Source organism: Ornithorhynchus anatinus, chromosome X3, assembly GCF_004115215.2.
Source record: "Ornithorhynchus anatinus isolate Pmale09 chromosome X3, mOrnAna1.pri.v4, whole genome shotgun sequence".
NCBI classification, from domain to species: Eukaryota; Metazoa; Chordata; class Mammalia; order Monotremata; family Ornithorhynchidae; genus Ornithorhynchus; species Ornithorhynchus anatinus.
Genome location: NC_041751.1, coordinates 13,481,216 through 13,495,375, shown reverse-complemented (window position 1 = coordinate 13,495,375; position 14,160 = coordinate 13,481,216). Strand labels below are relative to the sequence as shown.

Here is a 14,160-nt window from a genome sequence, read left to right as displayed (position 1 = left end):
GCAATCAGCGGGTTGGATTGAGGGCTGACTCTGCAGAGCACTGTACTAAAACCTTGTGAGAGTATACAAGAAAAGAGCTGGCCGGCTAGAGAGAGAGAGATAATTATTATTATTGCATTTTCATAAATGATAAGTGCTTAACGAAAGTCATAATTATTATACGAGGTAATAAGTGAGACATGGTCCCTGCTCCACTTGGGGAAACAGGCGCAGAGAACTTAACTTGCCTATGCTCTGCCACAGCAAATAAGTGGCAGAGCCAAAATTAGAACCCAGGTCCTCTGACTCTCGGGCCCCTGCTCTTTCAATCAGGCCATTCTGCTTCTTCCCAACAAGGTACATAAAGTTATTGAGGATATCCGAGGCTGGGGTTAGCTGGACTCAACCCCTGTAGCGACACTGCAAAGTTAGAATTAAAGAGTTGTGATTTTCCTATCTCACAGAGAGTACCAGGGACTTTCATCATAGAAATGAGATCACAAGGGTCATGAGAAAGAGATAAATGGTTAGAAAGCTGACAAAGCAGAAATCATCTATGATGTGAGGCTTTGGATAATCACCCGGGGTTGTTTAAAACAGCTGCAAGTTTGAATATAAATGACTTTGTCCATATGAAATAAGAGCACCTAAAACAGGGGATCGTTTGCAGAAATAAGAAATTCAGCAAAAGACTGCCGTTGAATTAGCTGTAGAATCCAGTGGTGACGTTACAGCCTGTCCAAGCACAATCAAAGGTGTGTTAGAGCTCTTGGTTGAGCTTTCTGACAGGCTTCTTTTTTTTGGCTATTTCCGTAAACTAGCTGAGTTTTCAACCTTTCTCTTGGTTGTTTCTCTTGAATGGAGACTCGACCCCCTAGTGCATCATTTCACCTTGAGTGTTCTTGCCTGGACTCCGGCAGCAGAGAGAACGTGCTTGTGAGCGTGCTCAGAGTCTCTCCTGTTCAATAGCATCACAGTGTTGCTGTATTAGCCCTTTTCCAATAATCATTATCATAACAGCATGGTCTAGTGGATAGAGCACAGTCTGGCAGTCAGAAGGACCTGGGTTCTATTCCTGGCTCTGCTACTTGTCTGCTGTGTGACCTTAGGCAAGTCACTCAGTTTATCTGTGCCTCAGGGACTTCCTCTGTCAAATGGGGGTTAAGACTGTGACGTGACCTGTGTCCAACCAGATTACATTGTACATTACATTGTTGTATCTATTTCAGCATTTAGACTAGTGCCAGACATAGTAAGGGCTTAACATGGAAAGAGCCAGGGCTTGGGAGCCAGAGGTCGTGGATTCGAATCCTGGCTTTGCCACTTGTCAGCTGTGGGACTATGGGCAAGTCACTTAACTTCTCTGTGCCTCAGTTCCCTCATCTGTAAAATGGGGATTAAGACTGTGAACCTCACGTGGGACAACCTGATTTCCCTATATCTACCCCAGCGCTTAGAACAGTGCTCGGCACATAGCAAGCGCTTAACAAATACCAACATTATTACTCACATAAAAATAAAAAATAAAAAGTTGAGCACTTGCTATATGCCAAACACAGTACTGAGTGCTAGATTAGATACAAGATAATCAAGTTGGACATAGCCCATGTCCCTTGTGGAGCCGAGTCTAAATGGGAGGGAGGAGGGGTATTGAATCCCCATTTTACAGATGAGGAAATGGAGGCACAGAAGTTAAATGAGTTACCCAAGGTCACATGACAGCTAAGTGACAGAAGCAGGATTAGAACCCAGGTCCTCTGACCCCCAGGTCTGGGTTCTCTCCACTGGGCAACTAACATTGACACCACACGGCAGGGAGCTCTTCTCCAGAGGAGATGGCTGATTCCAAGAATGTGTCACAAACGGGAGAGGGTTTTCTCTTCTTCATGTTTTAGATTCTACATCCCAGATGGAGAGGGAAGAATGGGCTAAGGGAAATGTTTGGATGGGCAGGAAATGAGATTGGTCCACCTGTGCTTCTTCAACAAAATGGGCGATGGTTGTGACTCCGGGGGAACTTGGTGTACGAGTTAAGAGCCTCCGTTTCATCAGGCCAAACTTTGAGCAGCCCCACCTCAAGAAGAAGGGGCTCGGAGAAGTTGCTCAGAAAGTTGCATACAAATGAATGAATGAATGGTGAGGCTGGAAGTTGCTCCTTCTAGCCTCATCATTCATTCATTCATTCGTGTTGATCGAGCGCTTACTGTGTGCCGGCATGGCCTGAAGGTAAAATGTGTGGGACTCGGGAGGCAGGAGCCCTGGGGTCTAGTCTCAGCTCTGCTACGATCCTGCTGGCTGACCCAAGGGCAATCAGAACCTCTCTAGCCCTCAGTTTTCTCATCTGAAAAATGGGGATAAGATCCCTTCTCTTGGGCTTTAAATCCCTTGTGGAGCAGGGACTTTGTCCAATCTGATTAGATCGCCTAGCGGACGGCTTTGGCAAATGATACGGAGCGGGGGGCCATTCCATGCTATCCTTAATCCTCTAAAGAAAATGAAAGGTTGAGGTAGTTTTCTTTCCCCGTTTGCTCTCCCTCTCCCTTTTGCACCTCCGCGGGGGGCCATTCCATGCTATCCTTAATCCTCTAAAGAAAATGAAAGGTTGAGGTAGTTTTCTTTCCCCGTTTGCTCTCCCTCTCCCTTTTGCACCTCCGTTTCTACTCGCATATAGTACTGATAATAACAGTACTTGTTAAATGCTCATGTACCAACCACTTTACTAAGCACCAAAAGCTGGAGCAGATGCAAGATAATCATGCAAAAACAACCGAATTCATAATCCACAGAAGATAAAGCAGCAACAAAAGAGATGCAGCATGGTGTAGTGAATAGAGCATGGGCCCGGGCGGCAGAGGTATGGTTTCTAATCCTGGTTCTGCCACTTGTCTGCTGTGTGACCTTGGGCAAGTCTCTTCACTTCGCTGTACTTCAGTTATCTCATCTGTAAAATAGGGCTAGAGACTGTGAGTCCCACGTGGGACAGGGACTCTGTCCAACCAGATTTGATTGTATCCACCCCAGCGCTTAGTACAGTGCCCGGCACAAAGTAAGCAGCGTGGCTCAGTAGAAAGGGCCTGGGCTTGGGAGTCAGAGGTCATGGATTCGAATCCCAGCTCTGCCACTTGTCAGCTATGTGACTGTGGACAAGTCACTTAACTTCTCTGTGCCTCAGTTACTTCATCTGTAAAATGGGGATTAACCGTGAGCCTTACGTGGGACAACCCGATTACCCTGTATCTACCCCAGCGCTTAGAACAGTGCTCTGCACATAGTAAGCGCTTAACAAATACCAACAGTATTACTCTTATTAACAAATACCACAGGTATTTGGTGTCAACCTTTCATGTTCATAAAGCCTAGAAGATTCAGGGCAGGGAAAATACTGCAGTAGCCTTCAGTAAAAGTTTGTGATTCAAGTTTACTGCCACAAATGGTGGGGGTTGAAATTATGTTGACTTCACTAGATTGTACAATCTAATTGAGGATGTAATTGAACTAAAACTTGGGCTTTTGATGTTGAGAATACTGGATACAATTATGAAAGCAATTAAAAAAATTAAATGTGAAATTATCTGGATTGGGAGGGCATTTAAGCAGGGATGTCTGTAATCAGAAGCAAAAGACTGCTTACTACATAGAAAATGACTGCACCAGTTAATAAGATAGAACTGGAAATGTGCATTGTGCGTGAAGCGCCTGAGATTGTTTACGGGCAAAGTGGGTCTCTAAGAAATCCCTAAAAGTGTCTCCCGAAGTGGAAAATGCTGTTCTTCAAGGCACTTCTCACCCTTTTAACTTCCTGGAAGCTTAGGGAAAATGCAGTCAAATATCTGCACTTCAGACAGATTTGTTAAGCCGAGGGTCTGAATGATTCAAAATTCCTGAAAGTAAAGAGCCTCTGAATTTTTCACTGGACTCCTTTTTTAGCCTACCAGGCTAGAGTCTCCCCTTTGAACCCATACAGATAGAAGGCATTCCGTTTCCAGTTCCCCCACCCTTAACCTGAGAACCTGAAAGATTCAAAATCCCTGATTGTAAAGAGCCTCTGAATTCTAACTGGGCATCTTTTTGATCCTACCACGCTAGATTCTCCTTTTTGAGGCCAGGAAAATAGGAGCTGTTCCCTTTCCCATTTCCCTGCCCCTGCCGGAATGTGAGGTTAGACTCTCCACAGGCCCCACTTTTGTCCAACTCTCACCTCTTTCGTCCTGGAGTCATCCACGACAACCATGTCCCCTACCCAAGCTAGGAGAAAAGTCTTACTTTGTTGATATCAAAGGGAATGGAACTTGAATCCCGTGGCTAACCGATGAGAATCCCCTTGTGCCAGTGGCAAAGTGGGACCTTGGTTCCTTTGCTGCAAATTCACCTTAGATCCAGCCAGTAGCATTTCCTAGGCCTAATCATGATTTAGCAACTTTATGCCAAGGTGTGGAAGAAAGCTAATACCCATTCCTTCCTTCCTCCCTCCCATCTCTCAACTCAATGTATGCACGTGCGCACGCACACACCCAAGCCAAGACATCAAAGACCTTTTCAGAAATTTGCATTTAAAATTGACAAAGTGATCCCTTTTTATGGAATATTTTAAGGACTTACTACGTGCCAGGCACTGTATAAGTGTTGGGGTAGATACAAGATAATCAGATTGGACACAGTCCTTGTCCCAAGTATGGAACTCACAGCTTTAATCCCCATTTTACAGATTAGGTAATGAGGCACAGAGAAATTAAGGGATTTACCCACGGTCTCACAGCGTACACATGGCAGAGCTGGAATTAGAACCCATGACCTCTAACTCCCAGGCCCACGCTCCTTCCGCTAAGCCATGTGGCTTCTCTATTTGGGGCCATATGTTTGCCATAGTTCTACATCTGAAAAATTAATTGAGTGTCCAATTTAAGCTATTCTCCTTTGTATTTGGATAAAAAAATGACTTAGAAGTTTGTCACAAATCACAGTGAATACGATAGGTCCCTCTGCGGTTCTGTCCTAGATATATCTCTAGGACTGATGTAGCTGCTTGCTCTCACCCTCAACAGTATTATGCTTTCTTTCAGCTGCACGTTCGCTTATTTGGATTGGACTGCTTTACTGGATTACTCGATAGTCAATACCTTTGTTTCTGCCTGCCCTCGGTCAGGCAGGGAATGTGCTGTCTGCTTGTTGTGTCCTTCCCTGATACTTAGTTCAGTGTATTACAGATCTAATGGTTGCGTACAGTAAGTGCTCCACGGCAATTACCCCAAGACTGAAGACGTGTGCGAAATTGGAACCAAGACAAATTTTGTCTGCAGGTGGCGGTGCCAAACCATAGCACCGATTTGGCGGGGGTTTAGGAGGATCCCAGGAGTAGCTATGAATCTTGAATTTTGTTTATCATCTTAGATGGTATTTATTGAGTGCTTCCTGTGTGCAGAGCACTGTACTAAGTGCTTGGGAGACCACAGTACGGCAGAGTTCATCGGCACATTCCCTGCCCACAGTGAGCGTACAGTCTAGAGGTGGGAGACAGATATTGATATGAATAAATGTTTTGGGACTACATTTTGCTAACAGCTGTGGGAAAGGACAAGGGGAAAGAAGTCCAAGAAGTGTAGCTATAGCACGTCCTCCAATGGCTTTATTGAATTACACAGCAACTGGAGTCGAAGCATTATTGCTTTGCTGGTAAAATTACTGTCCTCCTGAGTGGAGTGAAATTAAAGTTGCATCTTGTTGACTATTGCTTTTTTGAAATCCCTGCAAAGCCTTTGGAGAATTAAACCCTGAGCAATTCACTTAGGCAAATACTCCCGGCCTTCATAAATCCTCACCTTATTTTCCCTTCTTAAAGTTCCTGTTGAACATTGATCCGTTGGAGATTTGAACAGTGCTGCACACTATGGCTAGCACACATGCCAAATAATGCTCATGGAAAGATCTTGCTTCTTATTAAATCGCCTCATTACATATTTCACATTTGACTGCAGAGACGCCAATGAAAGCGCATTCTTTGTGCGTATCGCCCAAATATATCTTGACAAGATTCTTACCGTTAAAAAAAGGGATAGATAAAAGAATGTCCAGAGAAGTATTGACTTAGGCTGTGGTATACATTTCTTGAGAGAACCAGGTCTTAATTTTCACTATGTAAAGGAAATCTTGGAAGATTTCTCCTGATGCAATGATATTTCCTTCCCAGATTTTTTTAAAAAGATCAGCCAAGAAGCATCAATCTCCAGAATGCAAGTTCTAGGAGCCCTGCGGGGAATAATTTGAAATTGTAATTGTACATTAATAAATCAAGGTTTCTACAAAAAATGACATTTTATCTTTTAATGTTCATGTATGGAAGCAATTGTATAGACACAAAAATGCTTTCCCAGCACTATTTTTTTTTCAGATTGCATTTGGACAACATTCATTCATTCATTCATTCAATAGTATTTATTGAGCGCTTACTATGTGCAGAGCACTGTACTAAGCGCTTGGGATGAACAAGTCGGCAACAGATAGAGACAGTCCCTGCCGTTTGACGGGCTTACAGTCTAATCGGGGGAGACGGACAGACAAGAACAATGGCACTAAACAGCGTCAAGGGGAAGAACATCTCGTAAAAACAGGACACACGCTGCTTCCCATTGATGGAAACTCAACACCTCTAGAGCTCACAGGACAACAGATGTCCTGTGAGCTCTAGAGGTGTTGAGTTTCCATCAATGGGAAGCAGCGTGGGCTAGTGGATAAAGCATGTTTCTGGGAGCAAGAAGACCTGGGTTCTAATTTTGGCTGTACCCCTTGACTGCTGTTTGACCATGGCCAAGTCGCTTCTCCATCCTCAGGTTCCTCAACTGCAACTGGGGTTTTACTAGCAGTTCTTCCTTCTACTTACTAAGCGATCCCCATGCGGGAGAAGGACCAGCTCTGACCTAATTATCTTTTATTTATTCCAGTGCTCAGAAGAGTGTTTAATCCATAGTAATTGTTTAACAAATGCCATAAAAAAAAAACCCCACATGATATGTTTTCCAGGAAAATTCAACTCCATTTCACTCTCTTTCTGAGCTGCCTAAAAGTTATTTGAGCAATGACAGTAGCTTTAGGCTGATGTTAGCCAGCTATTTTTCAGGATTTCTCCTGAGCCTGTTCACCCCCCTGAGTGCCTAAGTTATTTGTTCACCCAGAAACCTTCCCCAGGAGTGGCTGCCCCTGCTTTTGGCTGTTTCCCGCCCCACTACAGAGGGTGTGGCTCAATGTTGGGGGAGCAGCTTCCAAGATGGATGCCCTTAAACCACCTGCAGATTGGTCACTCTGTGGCATAGTACCTGCAACCTGTGCCAATGGCTTTAATAGATAGACACAGATGATATATATATATATATATATAGATTTACATATAAGCATGCATGCATATCATCATCAATTCTATATATTGAGTGCTTCCTGTGTGCAGTACACTGTACTGAGCACTTGGAGCATAAAAGATAACAGAGTTGGTATATTATTGATGTCTGACTTTCTTCTAGACTGAAAGCTCATTGTGAGCAGGGAACTTGTCTACCAACTCTATTATATTATATAGTCTATATTTCAAATTACAACTATTAATTATATATGTATATGTTAGATAACATAATAGTATACATACTGTATGTATAAAATGGTAGCTGTATATGTGTGTGTGTGTTTGTGTGTATGGGTTGGAGGCGTATAGTGTGCGCTTGACAATGTGCGGAGTCCCTGCTGTATTAATCTCTTGCTGCTCCCACTGCCCCTGCAGGACAATGATTAGGCGGGGACGATATGGGGCAGGAACCCCTAGGAGTAGGACCATAATGGACTGCTCTGTGGAGGGTCTGGGTCCCAAACCACTTCATGGTTGGGACCACAGGTCGCTGGCGTTTCTGGCCAAGCCTCCTTCGTCCGCACTGGGCGGAGCTGGCTCAAGCCGGCCCCAGACCCCAGAAAGCCAGTGCATCATCAGGATGACCTCACCGACCCGGCCCACCGATGGACCCCTCCAGCTCTGCCCGGTGGGAGCCGGGGGGCGGGTCATCACAGGGGCCGAGGCCGGGGCTGGGACCGGGCAGGCTCTGCGCGGTCATCACGGTTGCTCCCGCTGCTCTTCTTCCCAGGCCCAAAGTGGTGCTCTCTGCTACAGCAGCCATTGACCTCCTCCAGCCCAGAATAAGTGCTGCTCGCTGCTCCTCCAGCTCAGAGGGAGGACTCTCCCTCCTCCGCTAAACTTTGTCCTACCTACTACAGCCCCTTTCCTCTCTTCCCCAAAACCTTTGTCTTTGACTCCGGGGCAAGTTAACAACATAAAATTAACCCTGAACAAGAGCTACCGTGTCTTGCAGAGTAAATGTATCCTGCCCTTGTGAAATATATGGTATTGGATATCACGAGAAACAGTGTTCTCAATCCTGAAATCTTGACGCCTGATTCTCACCCCTAATAGAGATGGTAATATTTTGCTAAGGGCTTTACTGTGTGCCAAGTACTGAATTAAGCACTGGGGTAGATAAAGATAGTCCCTGTCCATGTGGTGCTCACAGTCTAAGTAGAAAGGACAACAGGTATCGAATCACCTTCTTACCGATGACGAAACTGAGACATAGAGAGGTAAAGTAACTTACCCAAAGTGACAGAGCAGACAAGTAGCAGAGCAAGGATTAGAAACCAGGAACTCTAACTCTCAGATCCGTGCTCTATCCACTCAACCTTGCGTTTTCACGTGGCCTTAGAACTCTCTACTTTCCAACACATCCCATTTGTACTTGCTGGCGACCTCTGCCTGCAACCAGAAACTTATTTTTATCCTCTCTGAGAATTTTGAAATACTCCAGGGAGATACAAAGGAAGGAAGGGAACCATGGAGGCTTCTGGAGGGGATAGGGGTCACAAATACCTAAAAAAACCCGCTCTTGACCCCACTTCCCCCTCCAGTTATCGTCCTATCTCCCTACTACCCTTCCTTTCCAAAATCTTAGAACGAGTCGTCTACAATCGATGCCTAGAATTCCTTAACTCCCATTCTCTCCTAGACCCCCTCCAATCTGGCTTCCGTCCCCTCCACTCTACCGAGACTGCTCTCTCTAAGGTCACCCATGACCTCCTTCTTGCCAAATCCAATGGCTCCTACTCCATTCTGATCCTCCTTGACCTCTCTGCTGCCTTTGACACTGTCGACCATCCCCTCCTCCTCCATACCTTATCTCACCTTGGCTTCACGGACTCTGTCCTCTCCTGGTTCTCCTCTTACCTCTCTGGCCGATCATTCTCGGTCTCCTACGCTGGAGCCTCCTCCCCCTCCCATCCTTTAACTGTTGGAGTTCCTCAAGGGTCAGTTCTTGGCCCTCTTCTGTTCTCCATTTACACTCACTCCCTCGGTGAACTCATCCGCTCTCACGGCTTTGACTACCATCTCTACGCAGATGACACGCAGATCTACATCTCCGCCCCTGTCCTCTCCCCCTCCCTTCAGGCTCGCATCTCCTCCTGCCTCCGGGACGTCTCCACCTGGATGTCGGCCCGCCACCTAAAACTCAACATGAGCAAGACTGAGCTCCTCATCTTCCCTCCCAAGCCCGGTCCGCTCCCAGACTTCTCCATCACCGTGGATGGCACGACCATCCTTCCTGTCCCGCAGGCCCGCAATCTCGGTGTCATCCTTGACTCGTCCCTCTCGTTCACCCCACACATCCTATCCGTTACCGAGACCTGCCAGTTTCACCTCTACAATATCGCCAAGATCCGCCCTTTCCTCTCCACCCAAACGGCTACCTTACTATTACGGGCTCTCGTTATATCCCGGCTAGACTACTGTGTCAGCCTTCTCTCTGACCTCCCTTCCTCCGCTCTCGCCCCGCTCCGGTCTATTCTTCACTCCGCTGCCCGGCTCATCTTCCTGCAGAAACGATCTGGGCATGTCACTCCCCTTCTTAAACAACTCCAGTGGTTGCCTATCGACCTCCGCTCCAAACAAAAACTCCTCACTCTAGGCTTCAAGGCTCTCCATCACCTTGCCCCTTCCTACCTCTCCTCCCTTCTCTCTTTCTACCGCCCACCCCGCACGCTCCGCTCATCTGCCGCCCACCTCCTCGCCGTCCCTCGGTCTCGCCTATCCCGCCGTCGACCCCTGGGTCACGTCCTCCCGCGGTCCTGGAACGCCCTCCCTCCTCACCTCCGCCAAACTGATTCTCTTTCCCTCTTCAAAACCTTACTTAAAAATCACCTCCTCCAAGAGGCGTTCCCAGACTGAGCTCCTCTTCCCCCTCTACTCCCTCTGCCATCCCCCCTTTACCTCTCCGCAGCTAAAGCCTCATTTTCCCCTTTTCCCTCTGCTCCTCCACCTCTCCCTTCCCATCCCCACAGCACTGTACTCGTCCGCTCAACTGTATATATTTTCGTTACCCTATTTATTTTGTTAATGAATTGTACATCGCCTCGATTCTATTTAGTTGCCATTGTTTTTACGAGATGTTCTTCCCCTTGACGCTGTTTAGTGCCATTGTTCTTGTCTGTCCGTCTCCCCCAATTAGACTGTAAGCCCGTCAAACGGCAGGGACTGTCTCTATCTGTTGCCGACTTGTTCATCCCAAGCACTTAGTACAGTGCTCTGCACATAGTAAGCGCTCAATAAATACTATTGAAATAAAAAGGTGCGTATTGATCCTAAATCTTGCTCAAGCAACAGCTGATGACTGATGTGTTTGTAAGGATGAGTCCCAGAGGGTTTGCAGTTGGAACTCAAATACCTTCAAATTAACTATGTTCAGGGCTGATGCCAGCCTAGTACTGGTGCTGGTGGACTAGCGCATGTTCCTGCCATGTTTCCTTTTTCTTTTTTTTAACAGATTAAATGTTTACTTATATTATTATGATTGTTATTTTATATCAGGCAATTACTATTTGACAAGCACGATATTAGGCACTGGGATAGATACAAGTTAATTGGATCCCTCGGGGGCTCACAACCTAGGTAGGAGAGAGAGAGGGTATTTTACAGACGAGGAAACTGCTTCACAGAGAAGCTAAGTGGACTTGCCCAAGGTCTCCCAGCAGGCAAGTGACAAGTCAGGATTTAAACCCAGGTCCTCTGACTCGCAGCCCCATGCTCTTTGCGCTAGGCCATGTGACTCCTGATAGATGGAATATTGCAATAAAGCTCCCATCCCACTTGGTACTCTCCGTTGATATTCGGACAGTGCTGAGCTATTAAATTCCAAAATACCTAGATTATAAATTTGCCCATCAATAGTATTAGCACCTTCTATGCTATGAATTTAGGAAAGTACGACAACAAAGACACATTTCCTGTCCTCAGAGAGATTACAGTTTAATCCAGTTGAGTTCATACGACATTTGACAGTGAGCTCAGTAGTCTAGGCAGCAAACCAGACCTGTGCCTGCAAAATGCCTGGATTTTATTCTGTGTCTGCTACTTGTCCGCTGTGTGACTTGGGCAATTTAATTGACTTCTCTGTGCCTCAGTTAACTCGTCTGTAAAATGGGGATTAGGACTGTGAGCCCCATGTGGGATGTGGACTGTGTCTAATCTGATTTGCTTGTATCTACCCCAGCATTTAGTACAGTGCCTGGCACATAGTAAATGCTTTACAAATACTATAAATAAATTAAAAAAAAAAAAGATTTGTGAAGCAGCTGGAATCATTGCGACAAGGAGCTGCTCTTTCTTCAGTGACTCCGAAAATCTAAAATCTTCTCGATCTTCATCCTTTTTATGGAACAGTTTGCAAAATCAACTTCATACTGAATGTACTCCCAAACTTTTCTTTTTAATAAACCCATCAATCATTTTCAAGTCTGTCCCTAACTTTCAGATATCTCTCAGGTGACAAGAGATGAAGGGAAAGCAATATTCTTATTCACTTGATCGCATTTCAAGGATAATTAAATGTGTTCAAAGGTCTAAAGTCTAATATGATTAAGCCTAATCTAACGACTACTTACTGGTAATTCTATTAAGGTGATTATTGTTTAGGGAAAGGGAGGGATTTCAGGGAAGCGGTACATAGCAAGAGATGTTGTTGGACCACATATTCTCGTGGTCCCTGATGCTGGTAGCGGGGTTTTAACCCAGTTTTCAGCCCCTCACAGCCCGCAGGATTGGATCAGCCTTTCAACCTTGGAAGAGGAACATATGCCTGGTTCATCCTGCTATATTGCACATTGTCAGGACTCCCCTGAATTAAGAAGTAGACCGACCAGCAGCATTCTTAGCACTTTTTTTATTGGTGTTTGTTAAGTGCTTACTATGTGCCAGCCACTCGACTAAGTGCTGGGCTAGATACAAGCTAATCAGGTCAGACACGGTTCACGTCCCCCATGGGGCTCGCCGTCTTAATCCCCATTTTGCGGATGAGGTAACTGAGAAACAGAGAAATTGAATGACTTGCCCGAGGTCACACAGCAGCCAGGTGGCGGGATCAGGATTAGAACCCATGTCCTCTGACTCTCAGGCCTATGCTCTGTTCCTAAGCCACCGTGATGCGTCTCCCTGATGGCAAGTATCATGTCGACAGACTCTTTTCGATCAGTGAATCAAATTGATTGATTTATTGAGAGGTCCGGATCAAAGAGAGACATGGCTGCACAGAATCTACCTCTGCAGGGCTTGATTTGCCCCACCTGGACTTTCCCAGTCCACAAAGTGGCCAGCCAGGGGATACTCAGTGGTGGTGGCTCAGGTGAAATAGCAATGCTGCCATTGTAAATTAATAATGATAGTAATAATCATAATTGCGGTGTCTGTTCAGGCCTTACTGTTTGCCAGGCACCTCTACTAAGTGCTGAGGCAGATGCAAGCAAATCAGGTTGGACAGTCTCTGTCCCACATGAGGTCCCCAGTCTCAATAAATTAGTATATATGGACTCACTCTCTAGAATATAAATCGATTTAGATACCCTTCACGTAGCCCGTACCTTATATCTTTCTGCTTATTCAATCAAGGATTTAATACCATTTCTAAACTCTGTCGTCCCGGCGATGCAGGTACCTCAGTTCTACAGGTGACGGCAACGGATGCCGATGACCCCACCTACGGAAACAGTGCCCGCGTGGTCTACAGCATTCTCCAGGGACAGCCTTACTTCTCCGTCGACCCAAAAACAGGTTGGCTTTGCTCGCTTTACCTTATACTTGGGTTTACTTGTAGATTGCGGATTTCCCCGCAGAGAGGCGTTTCTTCATCAGGTTAAAACGAAGCCTAAGGGAGTCACCACCATCCTAACAACCGTCTTGTGAGCCGACCCCAAACTGGTGACTGATAATTGAAACTCTGACTTCTCTTTTGGAGTGTGTTGGAAAGGGCATTAGTGTGATGAGTGAACTTATGGAGGGGAGACCATTTTTTTAATGAAATAGATTGTGGGGTCCAGGTGGCTTGCAGGCAATCTCATATTCTACCTTTCACATGTACAGGATGAGTCAGGGAGCGAATCTGTGAGGTAGGGGTGGTGAAGGAGGCCGGGTGGGGTCTGCTGTCGGTGTGAGGACAGACATTCTCCTTCCCCATGCACCTCTGAAACAGGGGTAAGGTCATCGTAGTCACAAGTAAGTGCTTATATATCTGGGGGTTTTACTCTGTAAATAAAGGCATAAAAAACATTTTGGGAAATTAGCCTAGATGGGAGTGATGAAAATAATGAATAGGATGAACAGTTGAATTCATGAGGGAATTTAGAGTTCTTTTGCATGGAGAAGAAATGACTGCTGGGAGATCTGTTTGCAGTTTTCTTTTCCACGGAGTATTGCATTAGGAAGGCATTGACTTCTTTGCCATTGAGAGCGGATGTCAAGGAAAGGATTGGGTTGAGGTATAGGGTTTGAGGATGCTCTCCCACTCGAGAACAGGGCGATTCTCCTTACAGAGATTCAGTGTTTGGGACATAATAAGGGCTTAACCGATGATACAGTTGTTAGAGAGCAAGGGTGAGTGAGGCAAGTTAATCCAGTGTCTCTCCCAGTGCTATAGTCTGTGCAGACTTTGGAATTGGGGTGATTGTGATGCTTTTCTTCCAGAGACTGAAGGAGAATGTGGTATCATTTGAAAAATCACCAAGCCTGAACTGGAACATCCAGACAGTGCCTGACTATCCAAGTTTCTTTATATTGATAGATCCAGTCCAGCAGTTTTATTTTCAAGCCTATAAAATGAACATAGAGCTATATTG

The 14,160-nt window shown here is 45.7% G+C and overlaps 1 protein-coding gene across 4 annotated transcripts in view; it reads left to right on the top strand.

Annotated features, from left to right (window-relative positions):
* Window positions 1-14,160, top strand: part of CDH18 (cadherin 18) — a 450,368-nt gene that overhangs the window by 336,067 nt on the left and 100,141 nt on the right. For all 4 annotated transcript variants that reach the window (XM_029053976.2, XM_007655498.3, XM_007655499.3 and 1 more), the window contains one exon: window positions 12,980-13,099. In XM_029053976.2, the coding sequence (XP_028909809.1) occupies window positions 12,980-13,099 (120 nt within the window). The remainder of the gene's footprint in view (window positions 1-12,979; window positions 13,100-14,160) is intronic.